Source organism: Muscardinus avellanarius, assembly GCF_963383645.1.
Source record: "Muscardinus avellanarius genome assembly, chromosome: 12".
Classification (NCBI taxonomy): Eukaryota; Metazoa; Chordata; class Mammalia; order Rodentia; family Gliridae; genus Muscardinus; species Muscardinus avellanarius.
The window spans coordinates 17,953,065-17,971,660 of NC_137798.1; the positions used below are offsets into that span (position 1 = coordinate 17,953,065).

Consider the following 18,596-nt stretch of genomic DNA (forward strand, 5'->3'; position numbering starts at 1 on the left):
TTATGCATCAGGATCAATCCTCTAAGAGTTATTCCATAATAAACTAGCCTCTCATTCCTACTTCCTAAATTTGACAATCCCCCCCACTCCATTCCTAAGTAAGATATTTTTCTATTTATAACTAAGGAAGTCCTCTGAAAGACTAAATTTTAGCAGCTCTGCCGATCAGCCACTTGGTAGTTTTCCTGGGTTATCACTTGTAATACCCAAACACACTCTGGCTTGGAGTGATTAATTGCAGAACAAAGGCTGCTTCCATTCACAGAGCTCCTCCTCCAGGCCACAGGGGAGTGGAAGCAGAGGGGGGCCAGACTTGCCCTGGAATGCACGATCAGTTAAAGCCGATCACTCTGCACTTGGTAGACATAACACTCTGGGCTGACCCGGAGCTGTAGGTGCAGAGTGAAAGGTACCAGCACTGTGTTTCCTCACCGAGGGAGAGGCATCTGGGAGACGGCTTAGAAACCGAAGGCGGCTCTGTGTCATAAATCTGCAAATTAAACTGAAATGTACAGTGAGTCTTTGGAAGACATTTCCAATTCTGATAATGAAGATGTGCATGCGCTTGTAGACACTGACTCCCCCTGTTTGGTTTTGAAACTGGTACCACCTACTGAGTCTCACCAAAAACTAGAAGTGATCAGAGCCTGTTTGCACAACGACTAAAGCACAAAGGGTGAGGAAACAGGGGAGATTGGAGCAGGGAGCCTTCCTGGCGCCCCTCAAATCATGCTACTTGGGCAGCCCCCTGGTGCATCCCTGCCCAAGGCGGGAGCTGTCAGGAGTCCCGTAGATAAGTGATTTAGAAATACTCTGACTGAATGAAGGAGACTTACTTTGGGTTTCCATTGCTCTCTGCCAAGCTGGAGAAATGGAGTGTGGACAGATGCTCTCTAAGGTTCTGATTCAAGCTCCAAAGAGGTTTGAGACTTGGCACAGCAATAAATCCCAAGGATCTTCACTTCCCCATTTTTTTCTATTTTTTAAATACAAATTGAAAGTAATACAATCAAGAACAGAGACAGTGATTGTCTTACCCCATCTACTAATCCTTCTTGTTCTGGACATGTCTGTCCTCTTTAGCAAAGCTATTAAGATTTTGGATTCCTGGGCAAAAGTGACCCATATGGGATATATTTGAGGAATTCCATCACTAAAATTCAAATAAATAAGATGTCTTATCTAACAGCAAATTCTGTAATCAGTTCCAACACAGAAAAACAAAGAAATCCTGTATTTGTTCAACAAATATTAATTGAACACCTATTATGCACAAGGAAATGAGAGGTAATAGAAAATAAGGTAGTATAAGATATTAAAGTTATCTTCTAGGGTTCTACAATTTATTTAAGGAAGAAAACATTTATTACCAAATAAATAAAAAACAAATCATTAATTGCTCAAATTGCAGGCATCATAAACACATAGAACTTCAGAAGAGAGAAAGTTGACAGAGATGCAGGCTGATCGCCAGATTGACTTCTTCTGGAACAGAGTCTCAGCCTGTGTATCACTTGAGACATAAGGGATATTTTAAAAGTCTGTGTTTAAATATAAGATGTTTATATTATGGGAATATGCAAATTCTTAAGAAACTGGGGTGGATGAAGTGCTCAGAGAAGGAAGCAGAGAAGAGGCCACTCAGGCTGATCCCAGGAGTCACACTATGGTCCTCCAAAATGTTTGTTGTGTCTCCTAAGTCTACACCTTTGCAATGTGACCTAGAATGCCCCCCCCCCGGTAATGGGGATGGAAATCAGAGGCATTCTACCTTTGAGCTACATCCCCAGCCCCATTTTTATTCTTTCTTTTGAAACAGCATCTCACTGAGTTACAAAGGGCCTCACTAAGTAGCTGAGGCTGTTTGCAAACTGTGATCCTCCTGTCTTGGCCTCCCAAATGCTGGGATTACAATCCTGTGCCACCAAGCCTTCTTTTCCTAAGTTGCTGAATTAATCTGCTCTGTCAATGTGCAGATTATTTTCTACCTAAAACTGCAGGATTAGGGTGGGAGGAGACATCCCATATCAGCCAAGTCCTGTACTTCCTAAACTTAGCTGAACAGAAGACTTACCAAAGAGGTGTTCTCCCCTCTCCCACTTCTCGAACAAAGTTGGTGAAGTCCGGGCATTTATTGAGGCAACCAAACACAAAACATATCCATGCTTTGGCATTTCTGTGGGGAGCTTCTGAAACCACAGATTCCTAGGCTCCACCCCTTGGGGTTCTGATTCAGTAGATCTGTTTCATTTTTGGAAAGCTCTCCAAGTGTTTCTGAAGATCTGCCAGGTTGGGGGCCACTGATCTCTAATATCCCCCCTCCTCTCACTGCCTTTGGTGTCTTTCCTACAACCCTCTGCTGAACGTGGGCCTTTTTATGGCCAAATGTCTTCCCAAAGCCCTCTCTGGCTTTCAGGTATCCATGGAATCATTTTCTCCTTCCTCCAAGCTCTTATCACCTGGGATCTTCAACACCCACTTAATACCATTTGACTAGGTTGTGAAGCCCTTTCTATGCCAATAAAAATGCATCGGGGCTCGTGCTGGAGAATGTGCCACAGAAGATAGAACAGAAAACAGTTTATATGCTGGAGGTAGAAGGAGACACATACACTGCTAAAATACCAAGTAGAAATAAGTGCTAATGGGTTGCAGGACAAACATGTGGCTAAGAGACCTGCTGAAGGGAAAAGCAACTCTTCTACTCGGGGGTGGGGGGGGGGTTTACAAGATTTCTAGGGAAAATGGTACAGCAGTGAGTCCTGAGGATGTGTTTTTGAAGATGGTACTTAAAGGTTGACTATTTCTTGATTGGCCGGAAATAAGAACACAAGGCAAGAAAGTACAGGTGTACAGCCAGGGAGAGGCATTTCAATATGTTAGGTACAGGGGATAAGGCGAGAACATGAAGCTGTAAAATGAGTTTAGGGCAGGTTCTTGGAGAGTCATGCTGTAATTTGGGAGAGAATATGGAGTATTAGAAAGAGGTTTGGCTTTAGTGGAGGAAAAATAAAGGACCTAGGTTTGAATCTTCATTCTATTGGTTACTAGTAAAACTGACATTGGCAGTTCATTTACTCTCTTCTTCTTATCCGTGAAATAGCAATAAGCCTTTTCAGGACTGCTCTGAGGACCTGCAAAGTTAACAAATGAAAGCACCCACCATGTTTAGTTCTCATCCCATCATTTCATGAACAATGTGAAACAACAGTATATGCTTAAAGATATAGATGGTATTTAACCTCCATTTTGAAAGATAACTGGATGTAATATTAAGGGACATCAAAGAGGAAATAGAAAACCTGTAGGTAGAGAGAATAGTTAGACGGATGTTTTAGTAATCTAGGTGTGAGATGAGGAGGTCCCGAATTGGGGCAGAGCCACTGTGAAACTCAGGTAAAAAAGATTAACTGCTGAGGAAGCAAAACTGAGCATGTCCATCAAGGGGTGAAAAACACATCCTGCGACACTGAAGATAACTGGAATTTGTAGCCTTTTGCTACTCAGAGGAGCACAGGGTTTTAACTGAAAGTAGGGGAACCTATGAGGAGTAGGCCTCAAATGAGATATAATGATTTATCTGGGACACACTGAATTGCAGATGAAAGTTGGGCATCCTTTGGGAAGATCCTAGTGTACACTAGGAGATTTAGGTCTAAAACTTAGAAGTGAGTTCTAGGTAAGAAGTTTTAAGATGCCTTAGAAAATAGGTGACAGATCAGGCTGTGAATATAGTTGGGACTAGAGAGAGAGAGAATAGAGTAGAAAAGGATAACACTGAGACCTGAACTGTGGGATAGGTTCACACTTAAGGAATAGAAGGAAATGAGGAGCTAATAGAGGAGATGAAGAAGGAATAATCCCTTTCATAAAAAATACTCAGTACATAATCAGAACAATGAGATATTTCAAGGTAAAAGAAACTATTGTTGGCATTAAAAAAAACTAGCAGTGGCAGAGATAGCATTTGATTTCACAATTAGGAAATATGACAAAGTCTGCCAGTGATCTTGACATGCATTTATCCTGCTTCCTTTAGTAACAAAACTCATGAGACTTTAGCTTGGCACATGGCTTCCAGCTAAGCCTGCATTTTCTGGTCTCCTTTGGATATATCCATGAAACTAAGTTCTGCCCAATGGACCAAATGTGGAAGAAATACATGCACCATCCAGTTCATGCAACTAAAATCATGGGGTTCTCCCCGCTTCCCCGCTGGCAGGAGCTCAGCAGCAGTTATAAGGACGGGTGGTGCTTCAGCTTCAACTCAGTGAATAGGAACAACAGCCGCAAGGAAACTGGGAGTCCCACATCTAAACTCCTTACACCCAGATTGTTATGCCAGAGAAAACTCATTTTTTATTTTAAGTAACAGTTTTTCTGGGCTTGTTATAGCAGCCAGAACTTTATCCTTACTGACAAAGGAAGAAATTTATGGTGAAAAAATGAATATAAACTCTTCTTTGAGAAGCTAGAGGGGGGAGGAAAAGAGATGGAATGATTTCTAGAGGAAAGAGGATCAAGAGTATGAGTGCGCCGGGCGTGGTGGCGCACGCTTGTAATCCCCACGCTTGGGAGGCGGAGACAGGAGGATCGCACAGGTTCGAAGCCAGCCTCGTGCGCGGGCTTAGGAGACCCTGTTTCCAAATAAAAATATAAAATAGGTCTGGGAGTGTAGCCCAGAGGTAGAAGGGCTTCCAGGAACCCCAGTACCACCAAAAAAAAAAAAAAAAAAAAAAAAAACACAAAAAAACAAAAAACAAAAAAAGGGTATGAGTGTTTCATTTATTAAAATCAATGATCTTACAGTTCTTACCATTTAGTCTATCTTCTCTTCTTATACATAAATTTTTTTCTTGTAGTGCTGGGGATTGAACCCAGAGACATTCTACCTTCGAGCTACACCCCCAGCCAGATTTTGTTTCTTTTTTTTCATATTTTATTTCTTATTTAGAAACAGGGTCTTCCTAGGTTGATGCCAGTCTCACTACTTGCCAAGGCTGTCGTTGAATCTGTGATCCTCCTGTCTCAGCCTCCAAAGTACAGAGATTATAGGCATTGTAATGCCCGGCTTGATGAATGTTTTTAATTGTCTAAAGTAGTTTTAAATTTATTGCTTGGGAAATAAGTAAGTAGGTTTCTATTTTTCATGATAATAATTTTGTTATAAGTTAGGTGTCTGAGGCGTCTTCTGTTTGTGTACTTGCTGTACTTGCATAAAACTGCTTTCAAATGTGACTTAGGAAAATTCAAAATTTTACCAATTAACTAGAAGGTGATTGTTTGTATTATTAAAGGATTCCTCTAAAATATAAAGTTTCTTAGCATTTAAGTTTATATCAACCATTTAAGTACACAATGGCAGGCTAGCCAAAAGAAAGTTAACCTGCCAGAAGTTACTAAAATAATCATGTATGCCATTTTGGCAGAAACGCAGAATTCAATAAATAAAAATTTTAGTTTTTGGAGCATTTTCCAAAAATAACTGAATCATGCAGAGAGATGAATACCTGCAATGTCTGCACCACAATCAATGGCTCCTCTGTGGGCTGAGGGATGGCCTCGCTAAGTCCCCAACTCTTGGTCCTAAAGCAACCTGAGCCGCAGGGCACTGTGGGAACAGCCTTGGGATAACCCCCAAGTGGCCTGGAACTATCTGTTGGTAAGGCTACGGCAGTTGCATAATTAACCATAATAGCTGCAAAGAATATATTTAAAACAAAAATCCCGTTGGTGTCTAGTTGGACTGAAAAAACAAAGCAACTATCCACTCTCCCGTGGTGTAAATTATAGCTATGTGTATAATGAAATTTCTTATTTGCATTTCATGTAAAATTCACCAAACTCCTTATTCACTCATTACTTACCCATCATGGGTTTTTTAAATGGCACTTTAAAGTTTGCTTTGGCTCAGGGTGAATTATTTGCCCAGACTTTATTCCTGGAGTCATGACTCCCCTGGGCTTTCTTTACCTTTTGCAAATCCGTACCTCATTTTGTGGGTGGTAGTGGTTTGTGTATATATGTGTGGGCATATGTGGATGTAGTCTTAAGATTTCCTAAATGGCAAAATATTTTATAAGCAAGAGTGCCTTAGCTCAGAGAAATAGCCAAAAATAAAAGCAGAAAGAGAGTGAAGAATAATCTATATATGTAACATTAAAAATTCAGTTGCCTGGTCGCAATATGTATATACTTAGATAACCTATTGATTTAATGGACAGATAAAAGGTATGTACCAAAAATTCATTAAATATTTAAATATCAAAAGATACAAATGTAAACATACAGGAGAAAGTAAAATCGAGGCAAAGCTTTTGCTTTGTTAAAATACAGTCTTGAACTATGATATGCCACTAAATGCAGTGTTGAATACAGATGAGCAGAGGAAAAATGTGTGTGTGTGTGTGTGTGTGTGTGTGTGTGTGTGTGTGTATTCTCTCAATGAAAAGATATGATCTTCAAGACTGAAAGCATTATATGAGAAGAACTGGATGAACAAGGCAAGGTAACTGTAGACATTTACCAATTTAAAGAGCGTAATGGCAACTCCCTTTGCCCCCAGTCTCTCTCTCCTACTTACCTAAAGACCTAAGGTCGCAATGTCTTCTAAAATAGTTTCTAGTGAGCTCTAGAGTAAAGGTAAAGAGTATCGTCTCAAAAGTGAAACACATAGGTCCTTAGACTATTAGAAAAGTAGTTTCTAGATTGATAGATTCATAGAGATTTCAAGCTAAAAACAGATCAGAGTCAATTAGTTCCTGCTTCATCCTAACACAAACATTATACAGAAAAGACAAGTGGATGCCTATATAGTGAGGGCCCAAGATCACACAACAAATTAACAGCAGACTGAAGAGCAAAGATTCTGAAGTTTGACTCTGTCTACTAGAGGTCTCTCTCTTTTTTTTTTTTTTTTTTTTTTTTTTGCTGAGTACTGCCTGTACTTAGGATAAGAATACAGATTGGAATGATTCCCTGGGGGGTGATTCTCACTACTAGGGGCAGCATGATGACAGGGTGGGCACAGACAAAAAAGGAAGGGGCTTCAGGATTTGTGCTGGACACAGAAGTTTACTGTTTTGCTTAACAGTGGCTTAAATGTCAAGGAAAATTTTAACATAATTAATACACTATCATAGAGTAGACTGCTCTTTTAGTAAAAAGCTAGTCTACAGAAAAAATCATATCCCCAGTAAATACCATGTCCCTTTCTAACTAGAGTAATGCATGACACACCAGTTTAATGCTATGGCACAGGAACATTGGGAGGTTTTATACAGTCCTTTGCTTAGCAATTGTTCAATTGTTCCTGGTTTTATGAGGAGTAGCTGTTACTTTTTGATAGAGATGTGTCTATCTCAACCATATACCAAGTGAAAAGCCAAGGCAAAGAGAAAAAGAAGTAGATATTCTCTATCATCTAAAATTAACCTTGAGTGGCTTTAAGTAGTTTTCAAGGCTTTCATTTCATTTGGAAGTAGAGTTTGTAGAGTCTAAACAAAACATCATTTGAAATATTTTATTGCTGAAAATAATATTACTGATAATTTTTTCCTTCACATCTAAAAGCCAAGCAGGTTCAATTTCTTCTGACTGGGTCCCAAACCACAATTATTTTCCCCAATGGTTATGTATTATCTGGTTTTTCAGTTGGTTATGAATTATATTTTTCAGAATGTCTTTGAACTCTTCTTAATCATGTCATGTTACCTTGACATTTTGTACTGTTGGGATTTAATGGATCTCTGTGAAATATACAATCTAAGCTCTAATATCAACTATCATTAAAAGGTATCAAAATGATCACAGTGTTTCTAACTTAATTATAATTGAATGATTTAGGTTAATTTGCTTATTTTATCCTAATGAATATGTGGCTCTTTGCAGGCAGACAACTAAAAAATATCCTTACTTCATAAGAAAAACAGGATGATAATTAGTTTAACTGACTGAACAGCAAGACACATAATGTGCTAACATTAGCTAATAGATTTTTCAAAACAAGTTGCTCCCAAGAATATTTTATGAGCCAGCATTAACTTCCAAGAGATGTTGTTTTAGGTTGGAAGCCTTGGCCATCCATCTTGCAAAGCAAGGCTGGAATGAAGAGACCCCTGAAGTTGCCAAATGAGAACTAGAAAAGGTCCTGTGAAGTCATGACTCCCCCAAGGTGTTGGTTTACAGAGTGCGAAGCAGGCAATTCACCAGCAGCACCCAGGAAGCCACTCTGCAGACACCCAGGCTTTGAATCAGAGAAAATGTCATTCTGACAGATGGCTACACACCACCACCACTACAGACCTTAATTCGTTTGGTCTAAACTCTTTGATGGGACAACTCCTTACTTTGGGATACAGTTCAGAATTTCAGCAGACTATTAAAGTAAAAAAGTACTCTCTCTGCTGAGTTTTTGTTTGCCATTCATTTTGGGCCATTTTTAGGGCGTCAAGGACAAATTCAATAAAGACTGTGCTCAAAATCTGAGGTGAAAATTCCTAATCAAAGGATACACATCTAAAACGCACTGCTGGGTTCTCAGCCTTCAGGTACAGATGTGAAGAATCAATGGGCCAGCTGCTGCCCTGGTAGAAGTTTCAGTCTCACTGTCATATAAGAATTTATTGGATGGGTGCTTATTTTTAGGTCTTTTTTTTTGGGGGGTGGTGGTATTGGGGATGGAACCCTTCTACCTCCAGGCTATACTCCAAGACCTATTTCATACTTTATTTAGAAACAAGGTCTCTTAAGCCAGCGAGGCTGACCCCCAACCTGTGAGATCCTCCTGTCTCTGCCTCCCAAGCATGAGGATTACAAGTGTGTGCCACCACACCTGGCATTTTAACTCTTTTTAAAGGGTTAAATAAGCAGTTTCATGGTAATAATGAGTTAGGTGACAAAATTTTTACAATTTTTTTCCTGTTTTCTGAATATCCTTAATTTTCCTAGAATAATGTCTGCATTTGTTTACCTAAGAGGTAATCATTTTATTTTTATTTCTTTTTTAATCAGTGTGTTGTAGTCTCACATCATAATTCATGATTCTTTTTTTGATATGGTCAATAACTTTTTTTTTTTTTTTTGGTGGTACTAGGGGTGAAACCCAGAGACTTTCTACCGCCAGGCTATACTTCCAGACCTATTTTATATTTTTTTAATTTGGAAACAGGGTCTCACTAAGTTGCTGAGAGCCTCACTAAGTAGCTGAGGCTGGCTTCGAACCCGTGTGATCCTCCTGTCTCAGCCTCCCAAGCGCGGGAATTACAAGCTTGCGCCAACAACTTATTTTAACAAAGTCACTTGACTTTATTTTTAAATTTTTTATTGGCACCTAATTACACATATATGTGGTGCTCAGTATGACATTCCAACACATGCGTACTACATGTAATGATCAGGTCTGGGTAGCTGGCATATTTATCACCTCACATGCTGATCATTTCTTTGTGCTGAAAATGTTCAAAATCCTCTCAGGTATTTATTTTGAAATATAAAATTAATTGTACTTAAGTCTGCTGTGCCATAGACTTAACTCTAGACACTGTTTCAGTTTAACTACATATGAACATGCTCAGTTCCATTCCCATGTTCCCCAAGAGATGATGAGGAAAAGACATGTTGATAAACATTCTTGAAGTTCTTTGACTTCTTTGGAAAGAAAGTTAAAGAAAATTCACTGAGAAAATATTTAGAGATCAGTAATATTGGGTAAAAAAGTCTTTTAAAATTTGATCTTAAAGGCAATGTTTTGGGGGTCCCTACCAAGTGCTGTGTGCATCTATGTCAGTGTCAACATGACTTACATTATGATGTAAAACTATAACGCACCAATAAAGGCATATTAAAAAATTTAAAACAGTGTTTAAGGTAAATATTAGTGTATATTGTGTGCATGTGTAAATATACTATATATGTAGTATGTACATATATTAATTTTGATTATAAGAACAAAGATGCTAATTATATAATTTGGGGTTTCAGTGTTTAGCGAGATATAAATGCTGTACTTAAATAGTCACCAGGCAAAGTGGCACACGCTTGTAATCCCAGTACTTAGGAGGCTGAAAGAGGAGGATCTCTGGTTTGCGACAAGCCTCAGTAACTTCAAGAGGTCCTCTGCAACTCAGTGAGACCCTGCTTCAAAATATAAAGAATAAAAAATAAGGGTAGGGTTGTAGATCTCAGAGGTAGAATGCACCTGGGTTCAGTCTCTAGACTCTAAGTAAATAAGTAAATAATTAAATAAATAATCTCTCTTGCTTTATAGAACTTTATGTCTCCTTCCACACTACTTTGAATGGCATCCTCTTGCATCTGTGCCTCAGGAGTTAGTGGCAGGACCTGTTTGAAGCCTAAATCCATGCCTTTGTAGAATAACAGCGACCTAATCACAATGATTTGTTTCTGATAAAAAGGACCAAAGTCAGTCTAAGGAGAATGAACGTGTGTGCACGGGAGCACGCATGTGCGCGCACACACACACACAATTTGGAGTCAATTTTTTTCTTCTACCCCCCCAACTAATAAAATCAGGAGGCTGCAAGGACGCCGAGCGGCATGCAGTTTGATGTCCTCAGCAGGATGCTGGGAGTCAGAAGTGACGCTGTAAATCCAGCGCGGGGCTTCGACACCGTGTGAAGTGTGGCCTGAGCCTCAGAGACTTCCCTTTGATGCAAGTTCAGTATATTAATGGGAAAAGCATTCAGTTTTATTTGTCTGTACTGTCTGTGGCGGCAAGGCTGCCTCATTTAGCTTGGGCCGACATGAAAATGCACAGAGAAGCAATCTGTTGCAAATTAGCAAGACTCCCCTTTCATTTACTAGCTAGTAATTAGAAGGGGTTAAGAAAGTGTAACTTATCAGATTGTGTGAGTGTGTCTGCTTGTGTGGACAGCAAACTTGCCCCAAATTTCCCTAGAAACTGAGAGGTAATAATCCTTCCTAGATGCCCTCTTGATCCGAAAGAAAACACTGGCATGTGTGAAATACACACTTTGGTAGGGTGGAAAGGGAAGTTTCCAAGACTCCTGAGGGATGTATTAATGCCTCTATTGGAACTTTACCTTTCTTTGGATATGTTTTTACTCTCCCGTTTCCAAATTGTCTTGAAGTCACTGCAGAACTCATACCACACCATAAACACGTAGCTGGGCATGATGTCCTTCTCACCGGCCTTTGGCTTCATCCCAAAGTATTCCACTGTTGTTTCAAAACTGCAATAGGTAGGGGGGAAATAAAGAGAGGTAGAGAGTGAAGAACTGTCAACACTGAAACCCATTTGGTTGAGGAGAGAGGACATTGGGCAGCCCCACACATATCTATTCTCTAACACAGGAGCCCTGGATCATAGTACAATATTAGGGTTAGGATTACTATAGTATATCCAAAGCCTCAGAAAACCTATTTGTTCAAAGTGACTTGCCAAGAGATGCAACTTGATTGAGAAACTTCTGGGTGCATCTTATCTATGTTTAAAAAAAAAAAAACAGCATGCAAAATTCCAGGGGAGAATAAAAGTTAGGCTTCTTGAGTTTTCTTTCATAAAAATCTGTCATTTATCTGCTCTTCATTTGTGTTTGATGACTACATGTAAGACTGGTAACATACTGACTGTAGCATTAGAAGCGGTCAGATAGATAGGCCACTGGAAACAATTCATTTGTTGAATGTTTCATAGAAAATCAGCTTTATGTTATTCTGGCATGCTCTGGCTTTGTAGTTTTGGGACAATCACTCTATATCTCCTCAGTTTTCACAAGGGTAAGGTAAGAGACTTAGACTATATGACCTTAAAGACAGCTATATTTCAAAGCTTGGCATGATACAAGGACAAGATCCCCCAACATATAAAAAGAGACATAGTTGTGAGCCTAGCATGGTTTGGATGAAAAACAATCTCCAACTAGTCCAGAAAGAACTATGGTTTTCCAAAGTAAACTCCCATCTATCACTAAGACCTACCTGTGGACGATCGCAGACTACCCGGGCCTCCCAAGCAGCCCTTCTTGGAGGCACTAGTTTTGCAGCAATTTACAGCTATGAACTCAATCCTTCCCCCTCACAGGCTCATTTGCCATGAGCAAGAACACTTAAATAGCCCCCTTTTCTGGGGTGTTGGAAACTAATCAAAGCAGGGCTGGCTGGCCAGGTTTATTACTCAGTGCTCTATCATCTGTTCAGACACGGTAGTTTTATTATTTTTTTTTCTGACCATCCTGAATGCTGACTTTCTAATGGAACTCTATTCAGTGGTGATTGTAAAACCCTGAAGCCCCATTACTATTATGGAGCATACTTTCATCTTATTCTCAGTTATTGGGCAATATGTATCTCATAAGATTTTATCACTTTTCACAGATGAACTGTTAATTGATTCCATGGCTACGATTAGGTGAGATCCAAGCTGGGGCTGCAGCTCTGAGTCCCATAAATTCTTTGTGCTTCTGTAAATAACAAATCTGTTTTTAATGCAAATTAAAACTACTGGTCAGGGAATTTTGGACCCCAGTTATTAAAAGACTAGAAGTGCATAAGTGGAGAAAGGCAATAACTGCAGTAATCTCTTAATGGGCTCTCTGATAATTCCAAACATACGTATTTTGGAACAAAACTAGTGATTGAAGAAAGTAGCAATGTCCACTCTTGCTGCAGACATAATTCCTAATTCTCAGGCAATCAAAAACTGATAAAATCAAATGCATGCTCTATAGCAGGTATCTCGTCTTCATTCAAAGTGGGAATTATATTAATTGTAGCATGGGCATACATATAGGAAGAGTTCCTATAGAAACGAACCATGGGTTTTTTTTATAAATTCAAAAGATTTTAAAGTTAGAAGGGGTTGATTTTTCTAATATTCTCAATTTAAAGATTAGAAAAACAGAGGCCTGGAAAGATTGAACAACCTCATTCATTGGCCGAGCTGGGCCTAGCATACAGGTTCCCTGACTCCCTGGGCAATGCTCTCTCCACTCTTCCCTCTGCTGCTCATGCTCACTGACATAGTAGCTATTTCCCATTCCTACCATAGACAGTTACCCTCTGAATCATACAGAACATTCATCATGCCCAGAAGGGCTCACCATCCTTTTTCTTCTTCCTTAAGACCACCGTTTATTCAGATACAGATTTATTTGTGCATTAACAGAGAAGAGAGTATCTTTCAGTTTTGTGATTTCAGAAGAACAAATTATCTTTCCATGTTAAAGTAGGAGACAATGATGGGCACACAAAATCACTGTGATTCACGGATCCTTCAACACCTCTGGGATTATTTGGAGTCTAGATGGCAAGATGCAGACGCAGCAAATGCTGATGTGGGTTCTGAGAAGGACAGCAGTGTTCTGTGGTGATTCTGGCAGGGCCTGAGAGAAGACTATGACTGTCCTGGGGACTCCCTCTCCCCCAACTCAACCCCGAAGCTGACCACTGTTCTTGTTGCTTCTCTCTCCGCTTTCTGATCTCTTTGCAAGTGGGTGAAAACTACAAGACACGCTGAGTTTCAGCCTTTTGTCAGAAATGCTTTGGAAACTCAGAAAGTAAGTGGTCCTGCATAGAGGAACCAGGGCAAACAGTCCCAGATCGCCGTGTGGCTCTGGTGCTCTGCACCTCTGATGGTCATAAAGTTGCTCCAAGGATTGCCTGGTTCAATTCCAGGGTTACCCCTTCGTCTAAGAAAAAGCTCGAAGCCAGACTATGACTCCACAACTATCTGATAAGGTCTAGACGACTGTCGTCCCTAGACAAATCTCTCTTCATTTCAAATTCAGCTTTGATTCACAGAAAACTAATCATTAAAAACCTCCAGAAATTTAGGGAAGAAAATTGCTGATATTTAACGGCAGAAGAATTTTCTCCAATAAAAATGAAACAAGGCCCAATCTTACTTTGAAATTTCTAATTGCCAGCAGGTAACTCCAAAACAGCATTAAAGGATGATTTCTTATGTTCTATTTCATTTTAAACAACTTCACTCTAATCTAGTCCCTGACTTATTTTCTCTCTGCTATAATTTCTTGTCTGATCTCTATCTATGAAACCTTTTTAAAGCATAGAAAATTATTATGTCAGAGAGGCCGTAGCAAAGTGGACGGTTCTACTTTCCTGGTTATTGTTTTACATGCGTGCCTTCAGAAACTGCTTGGGAAAAGCAAATGTTCCTTAGCCTCAGAGTAAATTGTTTCTCTTGAGAATAAAACATGAGAATTTACTAAATCTCACACGAATATTGCAACAGTGACCACAACTAACCTCCTTAAAGAGTACGACCAAACAACTGTGGTTTCTACATTAAAGATGGGATTTAACATATTTCATGTATGACATGAAAGCTAGGCTACCTTCACCACAAAGCCACGGAAAATGCTGACAGTCCAAATTTATGGCTCCCTCAGCATAGCTAATGCACAGCAGCAGCTTCGGCATCTTGAAGGTGGGTCCCTTTTCTTTCAGCAAAAGTCTTGAAAAAGGATTAGAAATTTGACATCTACCCCAGAACCTAAATTTCTGTTTGGCCTGATATCACTGTGCCTTTGCATTCAGTCTCTTTCCTATGTGCTGAACACTACTTTTACATGTTGAGGAAGGAAAGCTTAGCATAGAGATAAGGCCGATAAAGGGACATGAAAATCCCCAAACATAACTACATAATAGTCTTAATTTTCAATGATTATTACGACAGGATGATATTCATGAGTCAAGAACAAGTCTGCATTTAGAAAACTGCAAGATTTGCCTTAATCTTGCTTTCATCAGTATTTTCATTTTGTTGGCAATTACACAGGGAGACAGGGCAGGATGTTGGCACCTGTCAAAGCAGGGCAGACAATACTGTCTGTGGGTTTTCAGAACACTCACACATTGTGGCTGGAGAGAAGGGAAAGGACTCACTTGTAGTTTGTCCATTTACATTCAAATTCATGACTGGTAAATGCTTCTTCTCACTCATTTATAAGGCTCATTGTTTCCTTACCCCTATACTCTCATTTAATTTTCTTGTAGTTTTTGAGTTGGTACCAGCAAAATACATCCTAATATTCTGCCCCATAAAGAATACCTCTGTCTAGTCGCACTCACCTTTAACAGGAGACACATCCAAGTTCATTAATCTGACCAGCGAATAAAAAGAGACCTTCCTAAGGGATCAACACCTGTGATTATTAGGTGCTACTGGGTGGAGCTGGGTGCTACTCTGGTATCTACTGAGAGAGGGAGGAAGAAGGAAGAGGCCTAGAGTGGGGACAAGGTCAAGCAGAAGACCTCTGAGGCCTCACCCAGCATCTGGGGCAAGGGTTCTATATACAGAGGCCATCCCTTCTCCTTACCGGCTCTGTGTGCACAGTATCCTCCAGAATCTGAGGAAGGACATAGTAAGTTTCCTTAGCATTTGCAGTAATTGGTTTAATCCAGTTATGATGCTAAAGAGGATTGAACTCTTCCTAACTTCCCTCAAGTGGCCCGGGAGCAGATAAGAGGTAAATGGATGAGACAGTATCAGGACACTGCATGAGGCAAGCCAGTTCTGATGATTCTCTGCCTACTGGGGAAAACATCCCCAAGCCCTCCTACAGCGCTTTCATCCTAGCTCCCAACTGAACCTTACTCTTGTAGATGCACATTAATGAATACAGCTCAAAGAGTGGCTACTCAAATCCTGTGAAGGTGAAATAAGCCAGCTGCAAAGAGACAAATGCTGCATGATTCCTGAACTTACATGAGGTAACTAGAGTAGCCCAAGTCCTAGAGACTGGAAGACTGCTGAGGGCTGGGAGAGGAAATGAAGTTAGCGTGGAACAAGTAGAGTGTTTCAGATGGGAAAGATGAAAAATTTCTGGAGATGGATGGTTGCACAGCAATAAGAATGTACTTGATGATGGTGAAGAGGAGGAGCCAGAGACAGAACTGGGATTAAATCAGAGTTTCTTACCTTTTCTGGGCACTATCCAAATGGCTTTCTTCCATTTTATGCTCCTTTTTGGCTGTAAAAGAGAAATGATTAAGGTTAGCATTATTTTCTTCCATCATATCCCGTATATAGTCTTATAGCTTTGATTACATCCATTTATTTTTATAATGAATTTGAGCCAGGGGTTTGTAAAAACTCCTTCTGCATGTCCCAGAGAGTGTGCTCAATTTGCTAAATCTACCACAAATACTGTTTTTTTTTTTAAATCTGTGATACTCTTGGAGTGAGTAAGTATACCAGGACAAAGAGATAAACTGGAACGATGCTGGGCAGACTGGCAGATGTGGCCACCTGAGCTGTAGCTGGCCACCTCATGAGCCTAGGCATGTGCCCTCATGTTTCCCTTACTCCAAAACATAATGAATCCGATTGTGTTTGTAACAGCACTGCTGGGATTCAAATAAATCCATGAGAATCTGGGCACAAAATGCTTCACATCCAACTCCTTGGGCAGACAGGGGCGGCGCAGGAATGCCTTTCTCTGAACAATGCTTTTAAATGGATTGAAACAACTCAGAAGGCCTGGTGCCGGGTTGGGGGCGGGCGGTCCTATGTGCTCCCCAGAAGGTCCAGTGCTGGCGGCCTGATCCGCTCCCAGTGCCAGACAGGGTGGTGGGGGGGGGGGCGGGCAGCCCTACCTGCTCCCCAGAAGGCCTGTTGCCAGATGGGGTGTGGGCGGCCCTCCGCTCCCCGGAAGGCCCTGTGCTGGGCTGGGGGTGGGTGGCTCGGCCTGCTCCCGGGAGGCCTAGCGCCAGGTGGGGGGGTGGGCGGCGGGAGACCCTACCGCTCCCCAGAAGGCCTGGTACCAAGCAGGAGGCCGAGCCGCATGTACCAAGGAACTCAGTGCTGCTGTGCTGCACTGGGCCATACGGCGCTTAGAACAGCAGATCCCGCTCTGTGTGGTGAGGCTGTGGGACTCCGCTCTTGGAAGGGAGAAAAAATTCATTGCTACCGAGTGCCTGATCCCACAACCTCTTCAAATCACACATACTGTCTTCTCTTATTCAAAAAAAAAAAAAAAAAAAAAAGGAAAAAAAGAAAAGAAAAAATATTGGAGAGGGGTCAAGATGGCCGCGGCAGCAGCCAGGATTCTGGAGATGCAGACAAAATATATCCAAGTGACCTGGAACTTTTGGAAAAATTCCCCTCGAAAGGGGACTGCTTCTTCCTTACATGCTTAAGAATCGTGGACATCATCTGTAAGGAGGGAGCTCAGTGGAGACCTAGGAGGGAGGTAGTGTTGGCAGCGGGGGCTGCGGTAGCGGTGGGGGCTTGTATTTGGGAGAGGCAGAGATCTGATCCAACTCACCCTAATCTTCTGAAGAAATTGCCCCAAAGGTGGAATGCTACCGTCGCACATGCTCAGGAATACTGGAAAATGTTACGGATTGGGAGAATATGGTTTGGAGAAACTGTTCCCGGGGAACCCCTGCTAGGGTCCCAGACACACTTTCCCCCAACCCGTAACAAAACCCAAAATGACCCAAAACAGAAAATTACTGTGGGTTCTTGTCCTAAGCTAAGAATAAATATGCATAGCTTGGACAGTTGATGAAGATTTAAAGAAGTTTATTAGAAAGATAGAAATACAGAAAATAGAAATACAGCCCCATGCCAAAATGGCATGCGGTGGGGGGGGTGACTCGAAATGAATACACCAAAGGGATCGCACATGGACCGGACTTTTATACCTATGACCTCCATCTTGTTTACGTAATTCTGATGTAGTGAACATCCCTGTAAGCTACCTCCCCTTAACCCTGTAAAGTACCTCCCCCAATAAGGTGTGGCGAGGTGTCTACTTTCATGAAGGTAGACCCCTCCTACCATCTTAGCTAGCTTATCCAATCATGTAGATCTGTCTTTAGATAAAGGCCTAGTTCTCCTCAACTAAGATCTGTCTTTAGATAGAGAAAGGCCTAGTTCTCTTCTCTTATTAACTCTTTAGTTGCTTTTAGCTAGGTTAATTTACATTGGAATAGTTGCCTGCTTTTAGGCAGAAACCAAGTCCTTGCACAGATTTGCCCCTCACCCAATTCTGAAATGTATTAATAATCATAGCTTTGTCAAATCTTCCTAGGCCATTCCCAATACTGGTACAGACAACATGCAGTGTGGGAAAAGAGTTTGGGAAAGAACTGAGATGGTGGACGCAGTGGTGATGGCAGTGGCCAGTACTTAGGAGAGGCAGAGATCTGATGCAACACACCTGGATCTTTTGAAGAAATAATCCCAGAGGCAGAACACTACCACCGCGCATGCTCGGGAACTTGGGACAACATGCTGTGTGAAGAGGGTGCTCGAATCGAAGCCTGCCGAGGGGTGAGGCCAGTGCCAGGGACAGCGAGGCCGGGAACAGAGCCCGCCATTAGGCAAGGCCAGTGCAGGGGCTTCCGAGGCCAGGATTGGAGCCTGCCGAGGGGTTAGGCCGGTGCAGGGGCCAGCGAGGCCAGAATCGGGGCCTACCGTGAGGCAAGGCTGGAGCTGGGGCCTCCGAGGCCGGAATTAGAGCCTGCTGAGGGGTGAGGCTGGTGCAGGGGCCAGCCTGGTTGGGATTGGGACCCGCTGTGAGGCAAGGCTGGTGCTGAGGCCTCCAAGGCTGGGATCAGAGTCTGCTGAGGAGTGAGGTTGA

General features: G+C 41.4%; 1 protein-coding gene across 5 annotated transcripts in view; it reads right to left on the reverse strand.

The window, feature by feature from the left end:
* FMN1 (formin 1) overlaps positions 1-18,596 on the reverse strand; it is a gene marked incomplete at both ends in the record, with an annotated part of 444,359 nt that overhangs the window by 24,217 nt on the left and 401,546 nt on the right. For all 5 annotated transcript variants that reach the window (XM_080708275.1, XM_080708277.1, XM_080708276.1 and 2 more), the window contains 2 exons: positions 11,064-11,213; positions 15,926-15,977. In XM_080708275.1, the coding sequence (XP_080564401.1) occupies positions 11,064-11,213; positions 15,926-15,977 (202 nt within the window). The remainder of the gene's footprint in view (positions 1-11,063; positions 11,214-15,925; positions 15,978-18,596) is intronic.